Source organism: Dermacentor variabilis, chromosome 1 (assembly GCF_050947875.1).
Source record: "Dermacentor variabilis isolate Ectoservices chromosome 1, ASM5094787v1, whole genome shotgun sequence".
Lineage (NCBI taxonomy): Eukaryota > Metazoa > Arthropoda > Arachnida > Ixodida > Ixodidae > Dermacentor > Dermacentor variabilis.
Window position 1 is genome coordinate 224184229 of NC_134568.1, and position 17123 is coordinate 224201351.

A 17123-nucleotide genomic window follows, 5' to 3' on the forward strand; every position below is an offset into this window, starting at 1 on the left:
AAAGTTGGGCGAGTTGGTGATTAGAAGAGAGCCTTCAGACTTTTCATTCACGAAAACAAATAAAAAATTATGACAATAAGAAAGATGAAGGAGAACTTTAATATTGCAATTCTGTTGATTAAAGGCTGACTTGTGCAGCACTTGAAATAAGGTGTGTTTGATTAGCGACGTTCGGGAAAAACTTGTAAGAATTGTGTTTCGCCAAAACATGCGCTGAGAGAGCAAATTATACTCTCCACGTGCGTAAGCAGTCATCGGGAAACGGAAATTTTCCGTCCAGAGCATGTTTTGCCTCATTTCTGTCAGTAATACTGCAGTATTTTCTCCTTTAGGCGTTGTACGGAAACACGGTTACGATCGTAAGAAAAAAAAAAAGTGGAAAAAAGGGCGGCAGCATATACCCTACACTTGACTCTTATAGCTTGTTAACAGTCTCATCAAAGCAAAGCGTCGTCAGCCCTGGGCGACCTTCGCACAACTCATTATAAATGATAACGCACATGATTCCGCCATATTTAAGAACAGAAGCTACGCTTGAGGATAAGAACAAAATTCTTAATCCGCGCTCAGTCCTGCTGTTGAGAAAAGAGTGAGCTGATACTCATCCCTTGGCTAGTTTCCTAAAACATTTTATATACGTGTATGTTGTGAAATACATATTTAAGTCAAAAATAAAAGTACAGCGGCCGCCAATTTAACAAGCCCGTGTGATCTTGCTTCGAAGAAAAAAAAGCCAAATCACTAAATTCTTTATAATTTGTTTTGTGTGTGTGTGTGATAACTTTATTTGGAATCCGGCGATTGGGAGGCCCGGGCCTGGGGCCGCCTAGATGGCCACTGGGAGCTGCTGCTCCCGTGCGGCTTCCTTGGCTCGCTGGACGGCCCAAAGTTGGTCTTGGAGTTCTGAGCTCAGCAGCACGGCCGACCACCGCGCCCGTAGATTTTCTGGGGAGACTGCCATTTTATTTTGGTATATTTCACATCCCCACAACATGTGTTGAAGGGTGGCTCTAACAGACTTGCATAGCTTGCACATATCGCTCTCGTATATATCGGGGTAGAAAGTTTTTAGTTGCACGGGACTCGTTTTATTATTAGGTTTTTTACTTCACATTACAAGTAACTTAAAAGATGGAAAAGCCTTCATCCCTGATGTTTATGCATCGAAAACTTATTGCTCCGATGAACCAAAGTTTCACTTATATTCATCATCATCATCATCATCAGCCTGGTTACGCCCACTGCAGGGCAAAGGCCTCTCCCATACTTCTCAAACAACCCCGGTCATGTACTAATTGTGGCCATGCCGTCCCTGCAAACTTCTTAATCTCATCCGCCCACCTGACTTTCTGCCGCCCCCTGCTACGCTTCCCTTCCCTTGGGATCCAGTCCGTAACCCTTAATGACCATCGGTTATCTTCCCTCCTCATTACATGTCCTGCCCATGCCCATTTCTTTTTCTTGATCTCAACTAAGATGTCATTAACTCGCGTTTGTTCCCTCACCCAATCTGCTCTTTTCTTATCCCTTAACGTTACACCTATCATTCTTCTTTCCATAGCTCGTTGTGTCGTCCTCAATTTGAGTAGAACCCTGTTCGTAAGCCTCCAGGTTTCTGCCCCGTAGGTGAGTACTGGTAAGACACAGCTATTATATACTTTTCTCTTGAGGAATAACGGCAACCTGCTGTTCATGATTTGGGAATGCCTGCCAAACGCACTCCAGCCCATTCTTATTCTTCTGATTATTTCCGTCTCATGATCCGGATCCGCCGTCACTACCTGCCCTAAGTAGATGTATTCCCTTACGACTTCCAGTGCCTCGCTGCCTATTGTAAATTGCTGTTCTCTCCCGAGACTGTTAAGCATTACTTTAGTTTTCTGCATATTAATTTTTAGACCCACTCTTCTGCTTTGCCTCTCCAGGTCAGTGAGCATGCATTGCAATTGGTCCCCTGAGTTACTAAGCAAGGCAATATCATCAGCGAATCGCAAGTTACTAAGGTATTCTCCATTAACTTTTATCCCCAATTCTTCCCAATCCAGGTCTCTGAATACCTCCTGTAAACACGCTGTGAATAGCATTGGAGATATCGTATCTCCCTGCCTGACGCCTTTCTTTATTGGGATTTTGTTGCTTGCTTTATGGAGGACTATACGGTGGCTGTGGAGCCGCTATAGATATCTTCCAGTATTTTTACATATCGCTCATCTACACCCTGATTCCGTAATGCCTCCATGACTGTTGAGGTTTCGACTGAATCAAACGCTTTCTCGTAATCAATGAAAGCTATATACAACGGTTGCTTATATTCTGCACATTTCTCTATCACTTGATTGATAGTGTGAATATGGTCTATTGTTGAGTAGCCTTTACGGAATCCTGCCTGGTCCTTTGGTTGACAGAAGTCAAAGGTGTTCCTGATTCTATTTGCAATTACCTTAGTAAATACTTTGTAGGCAACGGACAGTAAGCTGATCGGTCTATAATTTTTCAAGTCTTTGGCGTCCCCTTTCTTATGGATTAGGATTATGTTAGCGTTCTTCCAAGATTCCGGTACGCTCGAGGTCATGAGGCATTGCGTATACAGGGTGGCCAGTTTTTCTAGAACAATCTGTCCACCATCCTTCAACAAATCTGCTGTTACCTGATCCTCCCCAGCTGCCTTCCCCCTTTGCATATCTCCTAAGGCTTTGTTTACTTCTTCCGGCGTTACCTTCGGGATTTCAAATTCCTCTAGACTATTTTCTCTTCCATTATCGTCGTGGGTGCCACTGGTACTGTATAAATCTCTATAGAACTCCTCAGCCACTTGAACTATCTCATCCATATTAGTAATGATATTGCCGGCTTTGTCTCTTAACGCATACATCTGATTCTTGCCAATTCCTAGTTTCTTGTTCGCTGTTTTTAGGCTTCCTCCGCTCCTGAGAGCATGTTCAATTCTATCCATATTATACTTCCTTATGTCAGCTGTCTTACGCTTGTTGATTAACTTCGAAAGTTCTGCCAGTTCTATTCTAGCTGTAGGGTTAGATGCTTTCATACATTGGCGTTTCTTGATCAGATCTTTCGTCTCCTGCGATAGTTTGCTGGTATATTATATTATCACTTATATTAACACATCATAAATAACACTCGCGCAGCAGCTTGCTAAATTCAGTCCTCTCATATTGAGATTGGGTGGCTCAGCACTTGCATCACCATCATTTAGAAGGAAGAAGGACAAAAAGAATTAAAAGAACATCAACTTATTTTCTCGCAGGCTCGTGCCAATTTGAAGTGAACGAGGCCGTATGGTCAAGGCGGCCGCATTTCGATGGGGGCGAAATGCGAAAACACCCGTGGTACTTAGATTTAGGTGCACGTTAAGGAACCCCAGGTGGTCGAAATCTCCGGTGTCTCCCACTACGGCGTGCCTCGTAATCAGAAGGTGGTTTTGGCACGTAAAACCCCATAATTTAATTTTGTTTTACGAGGTCGTAGATTTGTGTTTCAATTTTGGCGAATCTTTGTGGTTGGAAAGTCGCGAATAACTCGCACAAAACTAGGATTAAATGTATGAATGAGTGTGCACAGAATGCATGATATAGGAGCTTTAGGCAGCAGCAAGGAAAGAAAGAAAGAAAGAAAGAAAGAAAGAAAGAAAGAGAGAAAGAAAGAAAGAAAGAAAGAAAGAAAGAAAGAAAGAAAGAAAGAAAGAAAGAAAGAAAGAAAGAAAGAAAGAAAGAAAGAAAGAAAGAAAGAATCAAGAGCTCAAATTCTAAAAGGTCAATGAGTCTTTGACACCAGTGAAGTGGCCAAACCCAACTTCGAGCGCGTACCGTTCTTTGGCATCTTTCACTTCAGAATTAAGCTGTTTTCTATCCAACAGGCGTCGTTTCACTGATCGGACCCAACGAGTTCGAAAAAAGTGTGCTCTTAGCGCATCTGGAAAAAGATGCGCTAAGCTAAACGTTCCGTGAAATGCACATACCGAAATAGATGATTGCGGTATGTTTACGGGGGGGCTCTCTTCGGTTCAGTGCTCTGGCTTTAGTAGAAATAAAGAAGGTGCATTAGTAAGATCTACAGGTTAATTGCTCTCGCCAATTGCCTTTAACATGAATGCGAAGCGCACGCCCGTGAGCAGTGTGAAAGATAACGCCGATTTCATTTTCGACGACTACGTTTCATTTGCTGGTTCAAAACAGAAGTATTTGCCAAGTACTTTTCCTAACAGATAGTCGTCATGGCGTTTTCACCACGTTTACTTGTGTAAGACCCGTTTTCGGCTAAGTGTTCCCTTCCCCCTGCCCGACTTTCGAGTTAAAACACGAATCCTTTTTTTAAAGGGCACTCGCACCATACGTGTGCGTAAGAACTCCTGAAGTTCAGCGATGCCAACAGCGCCAGCGACGAACATTACTGAATAAATTTTATTTCGCCGTACATCAGCGGCCGCACATTCCGCGTATATGTCGCTGCACCGTGCGGGCTGTTCTGAATAAGGCTGCCATGCAGGTAAAACCAATAGTCTCTAAAGAGCTAAAAAATAAAGACGAAAAAACAAGTTCAGGTCTTACACGAGTACATACGGTGTACCCGATGTAGATCTGAAGTCAATGTGGCATTGTCGTTGAACGTGCGCGTGTCCGTGTTGTACTATAGGCCACTCCATATTTGTGGAGCAACCACTTGTTCCGTCAGATATTACCTCCGGCCGCTACCTTCCTACGTACTGCCTTGAGCAGTCCTCGTTGTTGTTCAAGCTAGTTCTCCGACATTTATCTGAGCATTTCCTCAGAATTCCAGAGAAGCAGGTAGTATTTAACTGCAAGATAACAAAAAATATTTTTGGGCGGATATCCATTTTGTTAGCGAATACGTAAATATACAAATACAAAGAAACAAAAGCTTTTTAATTAATGACTTTTCACGGTCAAAATTATTAGGTGCTCACACCAACTTTTTTTTTCTCTTACGTTGTCTGACAGATTTGGTGATACACGCCCGTGAGCATGCAATCGAAGGCCGTGTTCGTTTGGACGCAACGACTAGCATTGCTGTGTGGATTCTAACCCGATATGGGAATAATTGTCGTTGTCCGTCTATGTGTCCCCTGTAAGACGAAGGTTTTTCCCAACAATCTCCAGTTTCTCGTGGTGATAATAAAATTTTATCTTTATGTTGCAGCAGCCAGGTATGGTTCCAATGCGCCAGCGCTGTACGCACATCACATCAGCCGGCCAGCTCCACATCTGCCTGTTCATCTCAAGTAGGATGTCAACTGCCGGTGACCTCTCTGCCTTTCATGTGCATGAAGTATCTCTCTCTGAGCTGCCCGCATTCGCCCTCTATACTTATAATGGTGTTTCTTTTCCAAACCTGGTCTTATGTCACTTTGTTTCGCGTCCTAACACACCGCGAGCAAACCAATGTCGAAGAGCCCCAAAATCTAAGTACCAAGGAATGACTAGCTCTTTAAGGAAGCTATTCGCAGCCACTATCACTTCCTCTGGATTCTGCCGCACGAACCATGTGTCATTATTGTTCTCAACCGCAAACAAACTACATTATTTCATTGAATCCGGACAGCATCTGCGTTCACTCGAGTGTGGACATTCAATACTGGCACGCTAATTATCCCTTCTGACACGGATTACTACACCGCGTACTGCCGCGCTTCAATGCAGAGAGCTTGAAGACCACATAAGCATTGATACCGTTGTCACGGTTAGATGCAGCTATAGAATATTTCGCATGCTGGCACGGTACCTCACGTTCTCTATGCTGCGTCACCGAAGAAAATATCGACCACCTGCTGTGCCACTGTCCACGATATGCCCCAGAAAGACAAGAACTTGCTAACGCTCTCCAAAAACTGGACAATCGGCCACTTTCCGTGCAGGTGCTGCTGGAACACCGCCCCCACCGCTCGTCGGCCCACAAAGCGGTGAAGGCACTTTTGTGCTTCTCGAGAACGACGGGCTTGTGTGAACGTCTGTGACTATTAGTGCAATTACTATTAGACCACACGCGTCAGTGAACTCACCGCTAATTTCGTTCTTTCCTTCCCTCCTCTCTCTCCCTGCCATTTTCGTTTTCCCTTTCCCATTTCCCCTGTGTAGGGTAGCCAACCGGACGTTATTCTGGTTAACCTCCCTGCCTTCTGCTTTTCTCCTTCCTTCCTGAGCACACGAAGTTTACGAAACAACAGACTGCACCACCAGGACTCCTCGCTCCACCTGTGCATCCCGCCAGGAATCGGCCAACTCGATGCTACCCTGCTGTGTCGGCTACGACTTGGAGTAGCGTTCACAAAATATTTTGCCTTGCGTGCTGGAATGGCTAGGAACGCTGCTGGTGATGACTGTGGTCGCGAGGAAACACTTGAACACGTTTTGTGCGACTGGCCTCGAAACAGTGCACAAAGACATAATAATAATATTTGGGGTTTTACGTGCCAAAACCACTTTCTGATTATGAAGCACGCCGTAGTGGAGGACTCCGGAAATTTTGACCACCTGGGGTTCTTTAACGTGCACCTAAATCTAAGCACACGGGTGTTTTCGCATTTCGCCCCCATCGAAATGCGGCCGCCGTGGCCGGGATTCGATCCCGCGACCTCGTGCTCAGCAGCCCAACACCATAGCCACTGAGCAACCACGGCGGGTAGTGCACAAAGACAATCGCTTACAACTGCGCTAGCGTATTGGCGACAGGCCATTGTGAAAACAAATCATTTTGCACTACTGACCTCATAAGCCGTCGCAGCAGAGCGCTGCGAATGCTTTGTTTGAATGTTTACAAACAAAGACCTTAGGCAAGCGACTTTAGCACTGCAAGTGTTAACTCTGATCCTGCGCTGCGAACGGCCTTGACTGTGTGCGTGTGCTCTGTTTCTCTCCCTCTCTCTCTATTATTCCTACCTTTATACATCGCCCTACCCCGTACCCCAATGGGTAGAAAACAGGATTTATCTTCTGGTTACACACACACACACACACACACCTAATAATGAAAAGAAAAATTGCCTGACTTGCTGTTCTTCCGTATATATATATATATATATATATATATATATATATATATATATATATATATATATGATCATCAGCCTGGTTACGCCCACTGCAGGGCAAAGGCCTCTCCCATACTTCTCCAACTACCCCGGTCATGTACTAATTGTGGCCATGTTGTCCCTGCAAACTTCTTAATCTCATCCGCCCACCTAACTTTCTGCCGCCCTCTGCTACGCTTCCCTACCCTTGGAATCCATTCGGTAACTCTTAATGACCATCGGTAATCTTCCCTCCTCATTACGTGTCCTGCCCACGCCCCATTTCTTTTTCTTGATTTCAACTAAGATATCATTAACTGGCGTTTGTTCCCTAACCCAATCTGCCCTTTTCTTATCCCTTAACGTTACACCTATCATTCTTCTTTCCATAGCTCGTTGCATCGTCCTCAATTTAAGTAGAACCCTTTTCGTAAGCCTCCAGGTTTCTGCCCCTTACGTGAGTACTGGTAAGACACAGCTATTATATACTTTTCTCTTGAGGAATAACGGCAACCTGCTGTTCATGATTTGGGAATGCCTGCCAAACGCACTCCAGCCCATTCTTATTCTTCTGATTATTTCCGTCTCATGATCCGGATCCGCCGTCACTACCTGCCCTAAGTAGATGTATTCCCTTACGACTTCCAGTGCCTCGCTGCCTATTGTAAATTGCTGTTCTCTCCCGAGACTGTTAAGCATTACTTTAGTTTTCTGCATATTAATTTTTAGACCCACTCTTCTGCTTTGCCTCTCCAGGTCAGTGAGCATGCATTGCAGTTGGTCCCCTGAGTTACTAAGCAAGGCAATATCATCAGCGAAGCGCAAGTTACTAAGGTATTCTCCATTATATATATATATATATATATATATGTGTGTGTGTGTGTGTGTGTGTGTGTGTGTGTGTGTGTGTGTGTGTGTGTGTGTGTGTGTGTGTGTGTGTGTGTGTGTGTGTGTGTGTGTGTGTGTGTGTGTGTGTGTGTGTGTGCAAAGAGGGAGAGGTTATTTGACGAACTGAAACAAAAAAATAAAAGAGCATCTTTTGCGTGTGTGCAAGGTCGAATGTTCCTGGGAGGTTCGCGAATGGTGCGAAAGGAGGTGTCGCGGCTTCTAGCGTTTTTATACTGACTGTCAAATAATGGACGAGCGGTGGCACGCTTTTTGTTCCAGACGCGCGTTATAGTAAGGCACTGTATGAGAACATAGTTAACAGTGCTCACCGCTTCTGGAGTCGAGCCGCATAGGCCATCGCGCACGCTGTTCACTCTCACTGCGCACAGCGCACCTTCGCGCCTTTCTCGTGCTAACCGCGCAGAACTGGAATGGTCGATTCACTGACTTCGGGCTCCACTCTGACGCCCTGCATGTCATCGCTCCATTGAAATCTTGATTTAGTAAAGAAATCTTTAAACGCCACCTCACCTGTGGCATTTGAGGTGTTATTAAATACCTATATGCAAATAGGCAGCAAGAACACTTGTGCATCCTCGGACGACCTTTGAACCACTGACTCAATGGCGCACAGCAGTGTGCTATATGTACTTGCGTACTGAGGTATACACAATGCAGGGTCCCAGCAGCGTCGCATTGTTGTTCTTAATACATACAACAGTGCGTCATGGTATTTTCTCCAGCTGGAGCCGTAAGCAGCGCGCAATGAACACGCAACGGTGCCTGTTGACCAGAAGACTCTGAGGAATGCAGTAAAGACTGCGTCTAGCCCTCTGCAGATTGATGACATGGCGGAGTTTCGACTCCATCCTTTCTCCCAACAAGATCGATCTTTGCTTGCAGCGTCCATGCGGGTGATTACCACTCGCCCCTCACAGCCAACGTCGCGACCTCTGGCCTGCGAAGCTATACACACGAGAGGAGCAGTCGATAAAACTCTACAAAACGCGCGCTGTGAGCCCTCCTCGCTTGCGTTCGCGCTTTCATCACTCCTCTTCTACAGCGGCCAAGGCCGCTCCGTTCCCTCCTAGATTTCGTCTCGTCGGTTCTCGAGCAATGGCGGTAGCGGTCTTTCGCATTACTCCTCTCCCTAACCAGTGAACCACTCGTGACAGGGCCTTGCTTTGGTGGAATGCATGCGATCTCTCAACAATATAGTCCGCAGGGCTAGTTGGCTCATGATTACATACGAATAAAATGCGTTGGTTCATGATTACATACGAATAAAATGCGTAGTCGATTTATCATCACCTGTGCTCTCACACATTATTAATTTACCTTTCTCGGATGTCATATTTCTCGACCATTTGAGAATCGCGCTCGTGTGTGCCCAATCGTTAAGGGTGGTAATAAGCAAGAGATAGCTAATTCCTACATCGGTACTACCGGTTCTGTCGGAAGTGTTTGAAAGCGCAATTAATAATAGGTTACAAATATTTTTAGTAAATACAATGCCATATGTTGGGCCCAGTTTGGCTTTCAGAAAAGTAAATGAGCCGATCTTGCGCTGCTTTTTACAAAAATTTGCCTACCGGTTCCTTTCCCGCGGTGTAGAGTAGCAGGCTAGAGCAAGCTATAAATCAGGCCAACCTCTCTGCCTTTCTTAAATAAATTTCTCTCTCTCTCTCTGAGATAATAGAAAATTTAAAAAAAACTGTACACAGCATTCGATACGGTGTGCCATAGTGTTCTTCTAGCCAAACTGAATAAGTGCGGCGTCCGCGGCAATGCATATAAGCTATTACAAAATTACATAAAGGGCCCCGCAACAGGCCCCATAGCAAATTTTGGTTATGCGCTGGAAGTTGCTACGTGTCCTCTAGGGAGCGTTCTGACGCATTTTTTTTTTCATATCGGCTCATTAATAGCCGAGCTAGGAATATTTCAGTGCCGCGAACCCATGATTTCAGGAGGCGAGCTCCACTGCCAAGCGAGACACTCTCTCCACTTGCCCCGCCTAGCCTCCGCAAGCGAAATTCCTTCCTTGCGATCTCCCATACCGGTCCTCGAAGATCGCGGGACGCATACGCCACGGGCCCGGCCTTCGTTTTTTTTTTTCTTTTTCTCCTCGCTTTTTTTTGCGGTGCGGCGCACTTCCGCTGACGGCGTCGCGCGCGAGCTGTTGTGATTGTCTCGTTTCGCGCAGCGCACGATTTTGCGCGCTGTGCACGAGGACACCTGACTAGCGGCATAAGTCAGGGCTACACAAATACTGAGGCAGACACAAGCGGATCGCAGAGCACGATCCCGCGCTGGAACACGGTAGAAAATGACATAGTTTCGGTGTCTGCGCGCGCTACTACACGACGTGGGAGCAGGCAGACGAAACAGAAGTACATCTGCCTTGCTGCGGTGTGAAGTAAAACAAAAACATGCAAACATTCGGTTTGTGTGTTTTATTATTTCTCTGAGCTTTAATTCGTCTATTCAAGCAACGAATTACGCAAATAACAAATGTTGCCTTGAATAATTTTCGAAGTGACGTGTCACCACGGTTGACGTCACAGCACAAACACGTGTACGTAGGCGCACTAGCACGTGTACGTCACCTTCCGGCTTGGGGCGAGAGGGGAAAACGGCGTTCGGTTTGAAATTTCAGATCTTTCCGCGGCGCGTAGCGATGTAATGCTTTGCAGACACGATCGTTATCGCGCAATGTATGCTCTGCGCTTGCCAGCTCAAGATGACCAGACCTGGTGAGGGGCTCTTTAACAGACCGGTATCAGCATGTAGTTACAAGTCAAGAATCCTCTTCTCGCGCTCGGTTTAAAAAAGGTGTAGCACAAGCATCCATACTCGGGCAATGGCTATTTATAATTTATGCAAATGACCTGTGTCGAGTTCCGGATTCTCCAAAATTGATCATGTACGCCGAAGACACTAATTCTTTCTTTTTTGTTGCCGGTGATTCTATCTCTGGCCTTGAAAGGAGTGTAAATACATATTTAAATCAGCTTTTTTGTTTGCTTCAGATTGACAAGACTTAACACGAGCAAAACTAAATACAAGCTGTTAGTACCCATATATAAGGCGCGGAATTTCACCTTGCACGTTTCCTTTGAAGGCCCGATGTTGGAGCAAGTTAAGGTTCACAAATTTATAGGGGTGTGGTTCCTGAAAGACCTGTCCTAGAATCAACACAAAGATAAGTTAGCAGTAGAATTATGTAGACTCGTTGGATGTATGTATAAATTGAGTCCGTTATTACCACTTTGGTTTAAGAAAGTATTATAGTATATACTTTTCTATACGCGGCTCAGTTACTGTTTGTTGATATGGGGTGAAACCACTGCTCAAAATTACACTACGTTAATCACATTACAAAAAAAGGTACTACCAATGTTTGAGGGATATCATAGTCATCCGCAATATCGCAACACGCGTCCGCTATTATTGAAGCATTTCATATTGAGAGCTAACCAAATTTATTGTCTCAGGCTGTTTTTGTATATCTTCCAAAATTATAAGCTGTACTCCGCGTCTCGATGTATCCAATACTACACACAGACCATAAGAACGCCAAGATTAGAAGTACCAATGGACGGCAGCATATTGAATGCCAAGTACCAAGTCTTCTAAATAGGTAATTTTCTAGACTTGGATAATAAATATTCCGAAAATTGCTTTAAACAAGTTCTTCCAAAAAATGTATTGAATAGGTCGAAGTACCGTTTCAGTGTTGATTACCAAGTGCATATGAGTCCGTCTTTCCTCTCTTGCCTCATGTTCATCAATGTGCTTTGCTGATGTTGTGAACACACACACACACACACACACACACACACACACACACACACACACACACACACACACACACACACACACGCACACACGCACACGCACACACATACATACACACATACATACATACACACATACATACATACATACACACATACATACATACATACATACATATATACATATATATATATATATATATATATATATATATATATATATATATATATATAGCCCTTGTAGATACAGGAGCCACCATTTCTGTTATCGATCGCGAACTGTGCTCCCACCTGCGAGAAGTGCAAACGCCGTATGTTGGTCCGGTTCTATGTGGTGCCAATGACGCTCCCATTTATCCTACTGGACAGTGACCCAAGGATTCACACCAGTGACACCGATACTTCTCCCGTTTTCGATTTCCCGTGTCCCAACATCATTGAAGCAGCGGAATTTATTTTCCCACCAGGCGAAGAAATTGTTCTCACCATCGAGGCAAGAGTCATTGTCGACGGAGGCGCATTGGCTTTACCTTCCCCGCGTTGCATTTCTCGAGGACTTGCACTCGCATCTTGCTTGGTCCGGTTCTCGCGTGGCTATGCCAGCCTCACTGCCCTTAACACGACTCCTGAGCCACTACTACTGCCGGAAAGGTCTACTGTCGCCAACCTCGCCTATGTTGCGCCGGTATTGTGGTCACTGTTTCGCCTGCCCCGTCCTTCACGCATTGTGCGCCTGCAGACGGCCCCTCTTATGCTATCAGAATCAGTTTATTCATTCAGAATCAGAATCTGTTTTATTCATGAGAAAAATGGGGATAATTACATGATAAGTATATACAGAAGGAGGTCCCGTAGTTAGAAACTGAAATGGGACCTCCTGTGCATGATGACTAGAATTAATAATACAAACAACAATGGCGACATGTAAAATTTACGATAATAAAAGTTTTTAGGAGACAAGGCATAAATGAACAGAAAAGCAGCAGATGAATTTATTAAACAATAACAAGGCTTCGCATTAATCAACAAACGGTGAAACTGCAAAGGGAGCTTAAGAAGTAAAAAGTAAAGAAATATGCGGGAGACAAATATATAAACAAAGTGAAAGTTAAAAATACAACACATACTATACTCAAATGGGCAAGTCAGCGGAAGATAAAAGCAAATGCTTAAGTTCTGTACGAAATCTGTGAGCTTTGAACAATTTTAAAGGGAATGGTAATCTGTTCCAGAGAGATAAAGCTGAAAAGTGTAATGACTTCTTACCATAGTTGGTGCGAACTAACGGTAAAATGAAGCTCATATTGCCTGCAAATCTAGTATTGTTTATATTAGTAAGGGATGTCTTTGGTATGATGGTTATTGGAATATCATTGCTTAATGCCCTAAAAATAAATATGGCCAGGTTATATTTAACAAGGTCATTCACATTCAAAATATTATGTGCATGTAACAGCTGATTTGCGCTAATGCTACTAGGTGAAAATGTTATTAGGCGAATAGCTCGATTTTGAATGACTTTCAATGAATTTAGGTGACTCTTATAAATGGTTCTCCATGATTAAATGTTATAGTTAATATGAGAATGAACAAAGGCATAATAAAGCGACGATATGTAGATCGAAGTTTGCCAGCAGTGCGGCCGAGTGGGACACCGCAGGGACGTGTGACCGACCCCCACACTCATGACGTGCCTGGCCTGCGGACTCGCGAAACCTAAAGAATACCATCGCTGTACCCCAAAATGTAAGTTGTGCGGGGACGAACACCCGACCGGAGACCGAACGTGCAAGGCGAAATACAAGATCCCCCACGTACTGCGCAAGCGACAATGGGAGCGCCGACAGGCCGAACGCCAGCTACTGCCGGAGAGCGATTTCCCGCCACTCGACAAGCCTCCAGCTGCGCGAAAGTCAAGGACCCCATCGGAGAACCGCGCGCCTAAATCCAGAGACAGCAGCTGATGCAAGAGAAGCCTCAGCAGGAAAAGGTCACAATCACGTGAGCAAGTGAGCTGGGTCGACGCAGCAAAAGGGAGCAACGTAAGGAACGCGCAGAAAATCACCGAAGCCACGAAGAAAGATGATATGAACAAGGTGCGAGAAGCCAATGACACACTAAAACAAGAGAATGCGGCGTTGCGAACGACCATCAACAACCTCACGAGAGAGATCACCGAGATTCCTCAGTTGCTGCTATGCAACAACGAGCCTCTACAGAGATCCACGCCAAGCACAAGCAAAACCGAGGAAACTACCCCGAACACCCAGGAGACAGCCGTAGAGGAACCGGCACCGAAGAAGCGAGCCGTCGAGGTCACGCTCAAGCAAACATAAAACGATCGCATCGACAACCTCGAAGCCAAATTCGAAGCGAGATTCACCAAACTCGGAACAGCTAATCACGGCGAACATCGCAGCAGTGACAGCAATGAAACAAACAATGGAGAGGTATCAAGCCGAGAACACGAACAGATTCGCCTACATCGAAAGGACCCTACAGCCGATAGTGAGCCACCCGACATTTGCGCCCTTGTTCGCCCAACATCCACCCAACCAGGGAACCCCGTACACGCCAGCGCAATCATGGTCGCCAACGCAACACAAGCAGCAGCAGGTGTAACAGCGCGGCAGTGGAACTGTCGCGGCCTCAGAAGGAAGAAGGTAGTCATCCAACAGCACATCGCACATGCCGCACTCAAGCCGGACGTTATACTATTACAAGAAACACTAACTGACGCACCGTCCCTCCCCGGCTACAGAGTGCACAAGGGCCCGTCCGACGGGAGAGGCCAGTGCACCCTGGTCAGGAAGGGACTCACGTTCGTCGAACACGAGCCGCAAAGCAATATCATGATCGAGCACACACTCACCGATATCATCCCGGGCAAGAAGAGAAAAGGAAGCATATTTCCGCCCAACGTCTACAGCAACCCATCGCAGAGAAAACAGATTCAAGACATTACTGCATAGAGCCAGCACCGCAGCGGGCCGCAAGACGCTGATCGCGTGCGGCGCCTTCAACGCGATGAACCCTGCCTGGGGCTACAGCAAGTACTGTTACGTTTCGCCTACGACGCGCGGTAAAGCCGGCGAGGATACAACAGACGCCAGGGCTTCGTTCAAAGCGGCAGACATTTTGGCCCGTTCGGCGCCGCCGCTACGCCTCCCTGCCAAGCGCGTCCAGGCATGTTCCGATGCCACGTGTCTTCGTGTGCGTGTGTGAGTGTATGTGCATATTGGTGCCCACGCTTGTCGAAGCGCGGCAGCCGGGGAGAGGAGCTCCCAACAACTGTGAAGCAAGGGGGTCCGAGCGGCGCCGACACGACGGCTGCTCCTCCTTCTCTTCCCATTGTGCCCACGCTTGTCGAAGCGCGGCAGCCGGGGAGAGGAGCTCCCAACAACTGTGAAGCAAGGGGGGGTCCGAGTGGCGCCGACACGACGCTGCGCCACCTTATCCCATTGTGCCCGAGCGGCACCGTCACGTGCTCGTCTATAGAGGGGTTCCTTCTTGCCCTCAACTGCGAGAGTATAAAAGCAGCTGCCCCCGGACGCCAAAGGAGGGCTCCGATTTCTTCTGTTGAGTAACGTGCTCTCCCGTCTCTCTACTTCGGTCAACCTGACCGCCAACTCTTTGCGATGTTAGAATAAACAAGTTGTTTTGTTGTTATCAGTCGACTCATGCTTTGCCGGGACCTTCGGATGCTTCCAGTTGTACCCCAGGCCGCCAGGCCAACGCTACCCTTGGGGCTTGCGACCCAGGTGCAACAACGGGCGTCAGCGCCGAGTTCCCAACAACTCGTACCAGCGGTGCGATTACAACAACTGTCTGCCAGCGGTGAGATCGCGACAACGGAGGCCAGCAGCGAAGAGATGCAGTTGACTGTATGCTGAGCAGCTCACCGACCATCCGGGAGCAGTGCAACGAGCCCTGTGTGATGACTGGTTGCCTGCAGCGGAACGACTGCGCTGAACTCTTGGCTGCGAGGTTTGGTGAGTGCGGGACTTTCTTCTTCTGAGCTTTGCCAGGCTTTTGTTAGTGTCAGAAACAGAGCTGGTAATTGTGGTTGTCGTTGCTGCCGGGTTAGATTGCGGCAAGACAATAATAGGCAGTAGAGAAAGCAGCATTCAGAGCAGCCATGGATTTGAAGTCGTTGCGCAAACCGAAATTGCTGGAGCTTGCAAGAGAGTTGGGTCTGGATGTCTCAGACAAACTCAGAAAACCAGAACTGCTAAGGGCTATTCTTGAGTTAGAAGCTGAGGATGACGAGCTGTCGGAATGCCTTGAGACCATTGAGGAGAGGGAGACGGCAAAAAGACAGGAGAGCGAACTTAAAGAACAAAAAGAGCGAGAGCAACAAGAGAAAAAAGAAGAGCGCGACCGTCAACACGCGTTGGAAATGAAGCGTCTCGAGATTGAGATGGAACGCGCTCGTAATGGAAGTCAGGCACACGGTGCAGGAGAACGAGTATTGTTCAAAATGACTGACCTGATGCGGCCGTTTAAGCTTGGAGAGGACATTGGTTTGTTCCTGGTTAACTTCGAGCGAACGTGCGAGAAGCAGGGGTTCTCTCGGGAAACGTGGCCTCAGCGCTTGCTCACTTTGTTACCCGGCGAGGCGGCCGACGTAGTCGCTCGCTTGGATAGAGAGGAGGCAGAGGATTTCGACAAAGTGAAATCGAGTCTGCTAAAAAAGTACCGGCTGTCAGCGGAGGCTTTCCGTCGGAAGTTTCGGGAAAATGAGAAAGGCAGAAGTGAGTCATACACAGAGTTTGCGTACAGGCTAATGTCAAACATGCAGGAGTGGCTCAAAGAAGAGAAAGCGTTTGGTGACCACGATAAAGTTCTGCAGTGCTTCGGGCTGGAACAGTTTTATAGTCGGTTACCTGAGAACGTGCGGTACTGGGTCTTGGATAGGCCAGACGTTTGTACGGTGGCTAGAGCCGCTGAGCTAGCCGAGGAGTTTGTGACGCGTCGGGCTCGCGGAGCTAAGGACGGTCAAAAGGGTGAATTTGGCTCCAAGTTTGAGAGGCCGAAGTTCACGCCCATGAGAGAAAGGGGCGACACGCGTAGTGCGGATGAAAGGAGACGGCGGAGACGGCGGCAAAACGAACGAAAGGAGACGGCGGCAACCGAAGCCGAACGCAGAAAGCGGTTCGAGACGAGGCAAGCGCGCGTTTGTTATACGTGCCAGAAGCCGGGTCACTTTTCGGCGCAGTGTCCGGAAACAACACCAAAAGTTGTGTTTTTGTCAATATGCAGCACTGACGAGAACATGAAGCTTCTCGAGCCTTACATGCGAGACCTCCTCGTGAACGGGAAAGAGTGCCGAGTGCTTCGCGATTCCGCAGCTACAATGGATGTAGTTCACCCCTCCTACGTAGAACCCGATA

General features: G+C 46.7%; 1 protein-coding gene across 8 annotated transcripts in view; it reads left to right on the forward strand.

The window, feature by feature from the left end:
* vimar (visceral mesodermal armadillo-repeats) overlaps positions 1-17123 on the forward strand; it is a 386590-nt gene that overhangs the window by 321978 nt on the left and 47489 nt on the right. For 3 of the 8 annotated variants that reach the window (XR_012822810.1, XR_012822809.1, XR_012822820.1), the window contains one exon: positions 5176-5287. The exons of 1 other annotated variant lie outside the window; for it this stretch is intronic. Coding sequence is in view for 1 of the 7 variants with exons in the window: in XM_075669705.1 (XP_075525820.1) it covers positions 5176-5257; positions 6111-6174 (146 nt within the window). In the remaining 6 variants the exon portion in view is untranslated. Of the gene's footprint in view, positions 1-4976; positions 5080-5175; positions 5288-6110; positions 6350-17123 lie in introns of those variants that run through there. 4 more of the 8 variants (XM_075669705.1, XR_012822811.1, XM_075669733.1 and 1 more) reach the window with 4 other exon arrangements.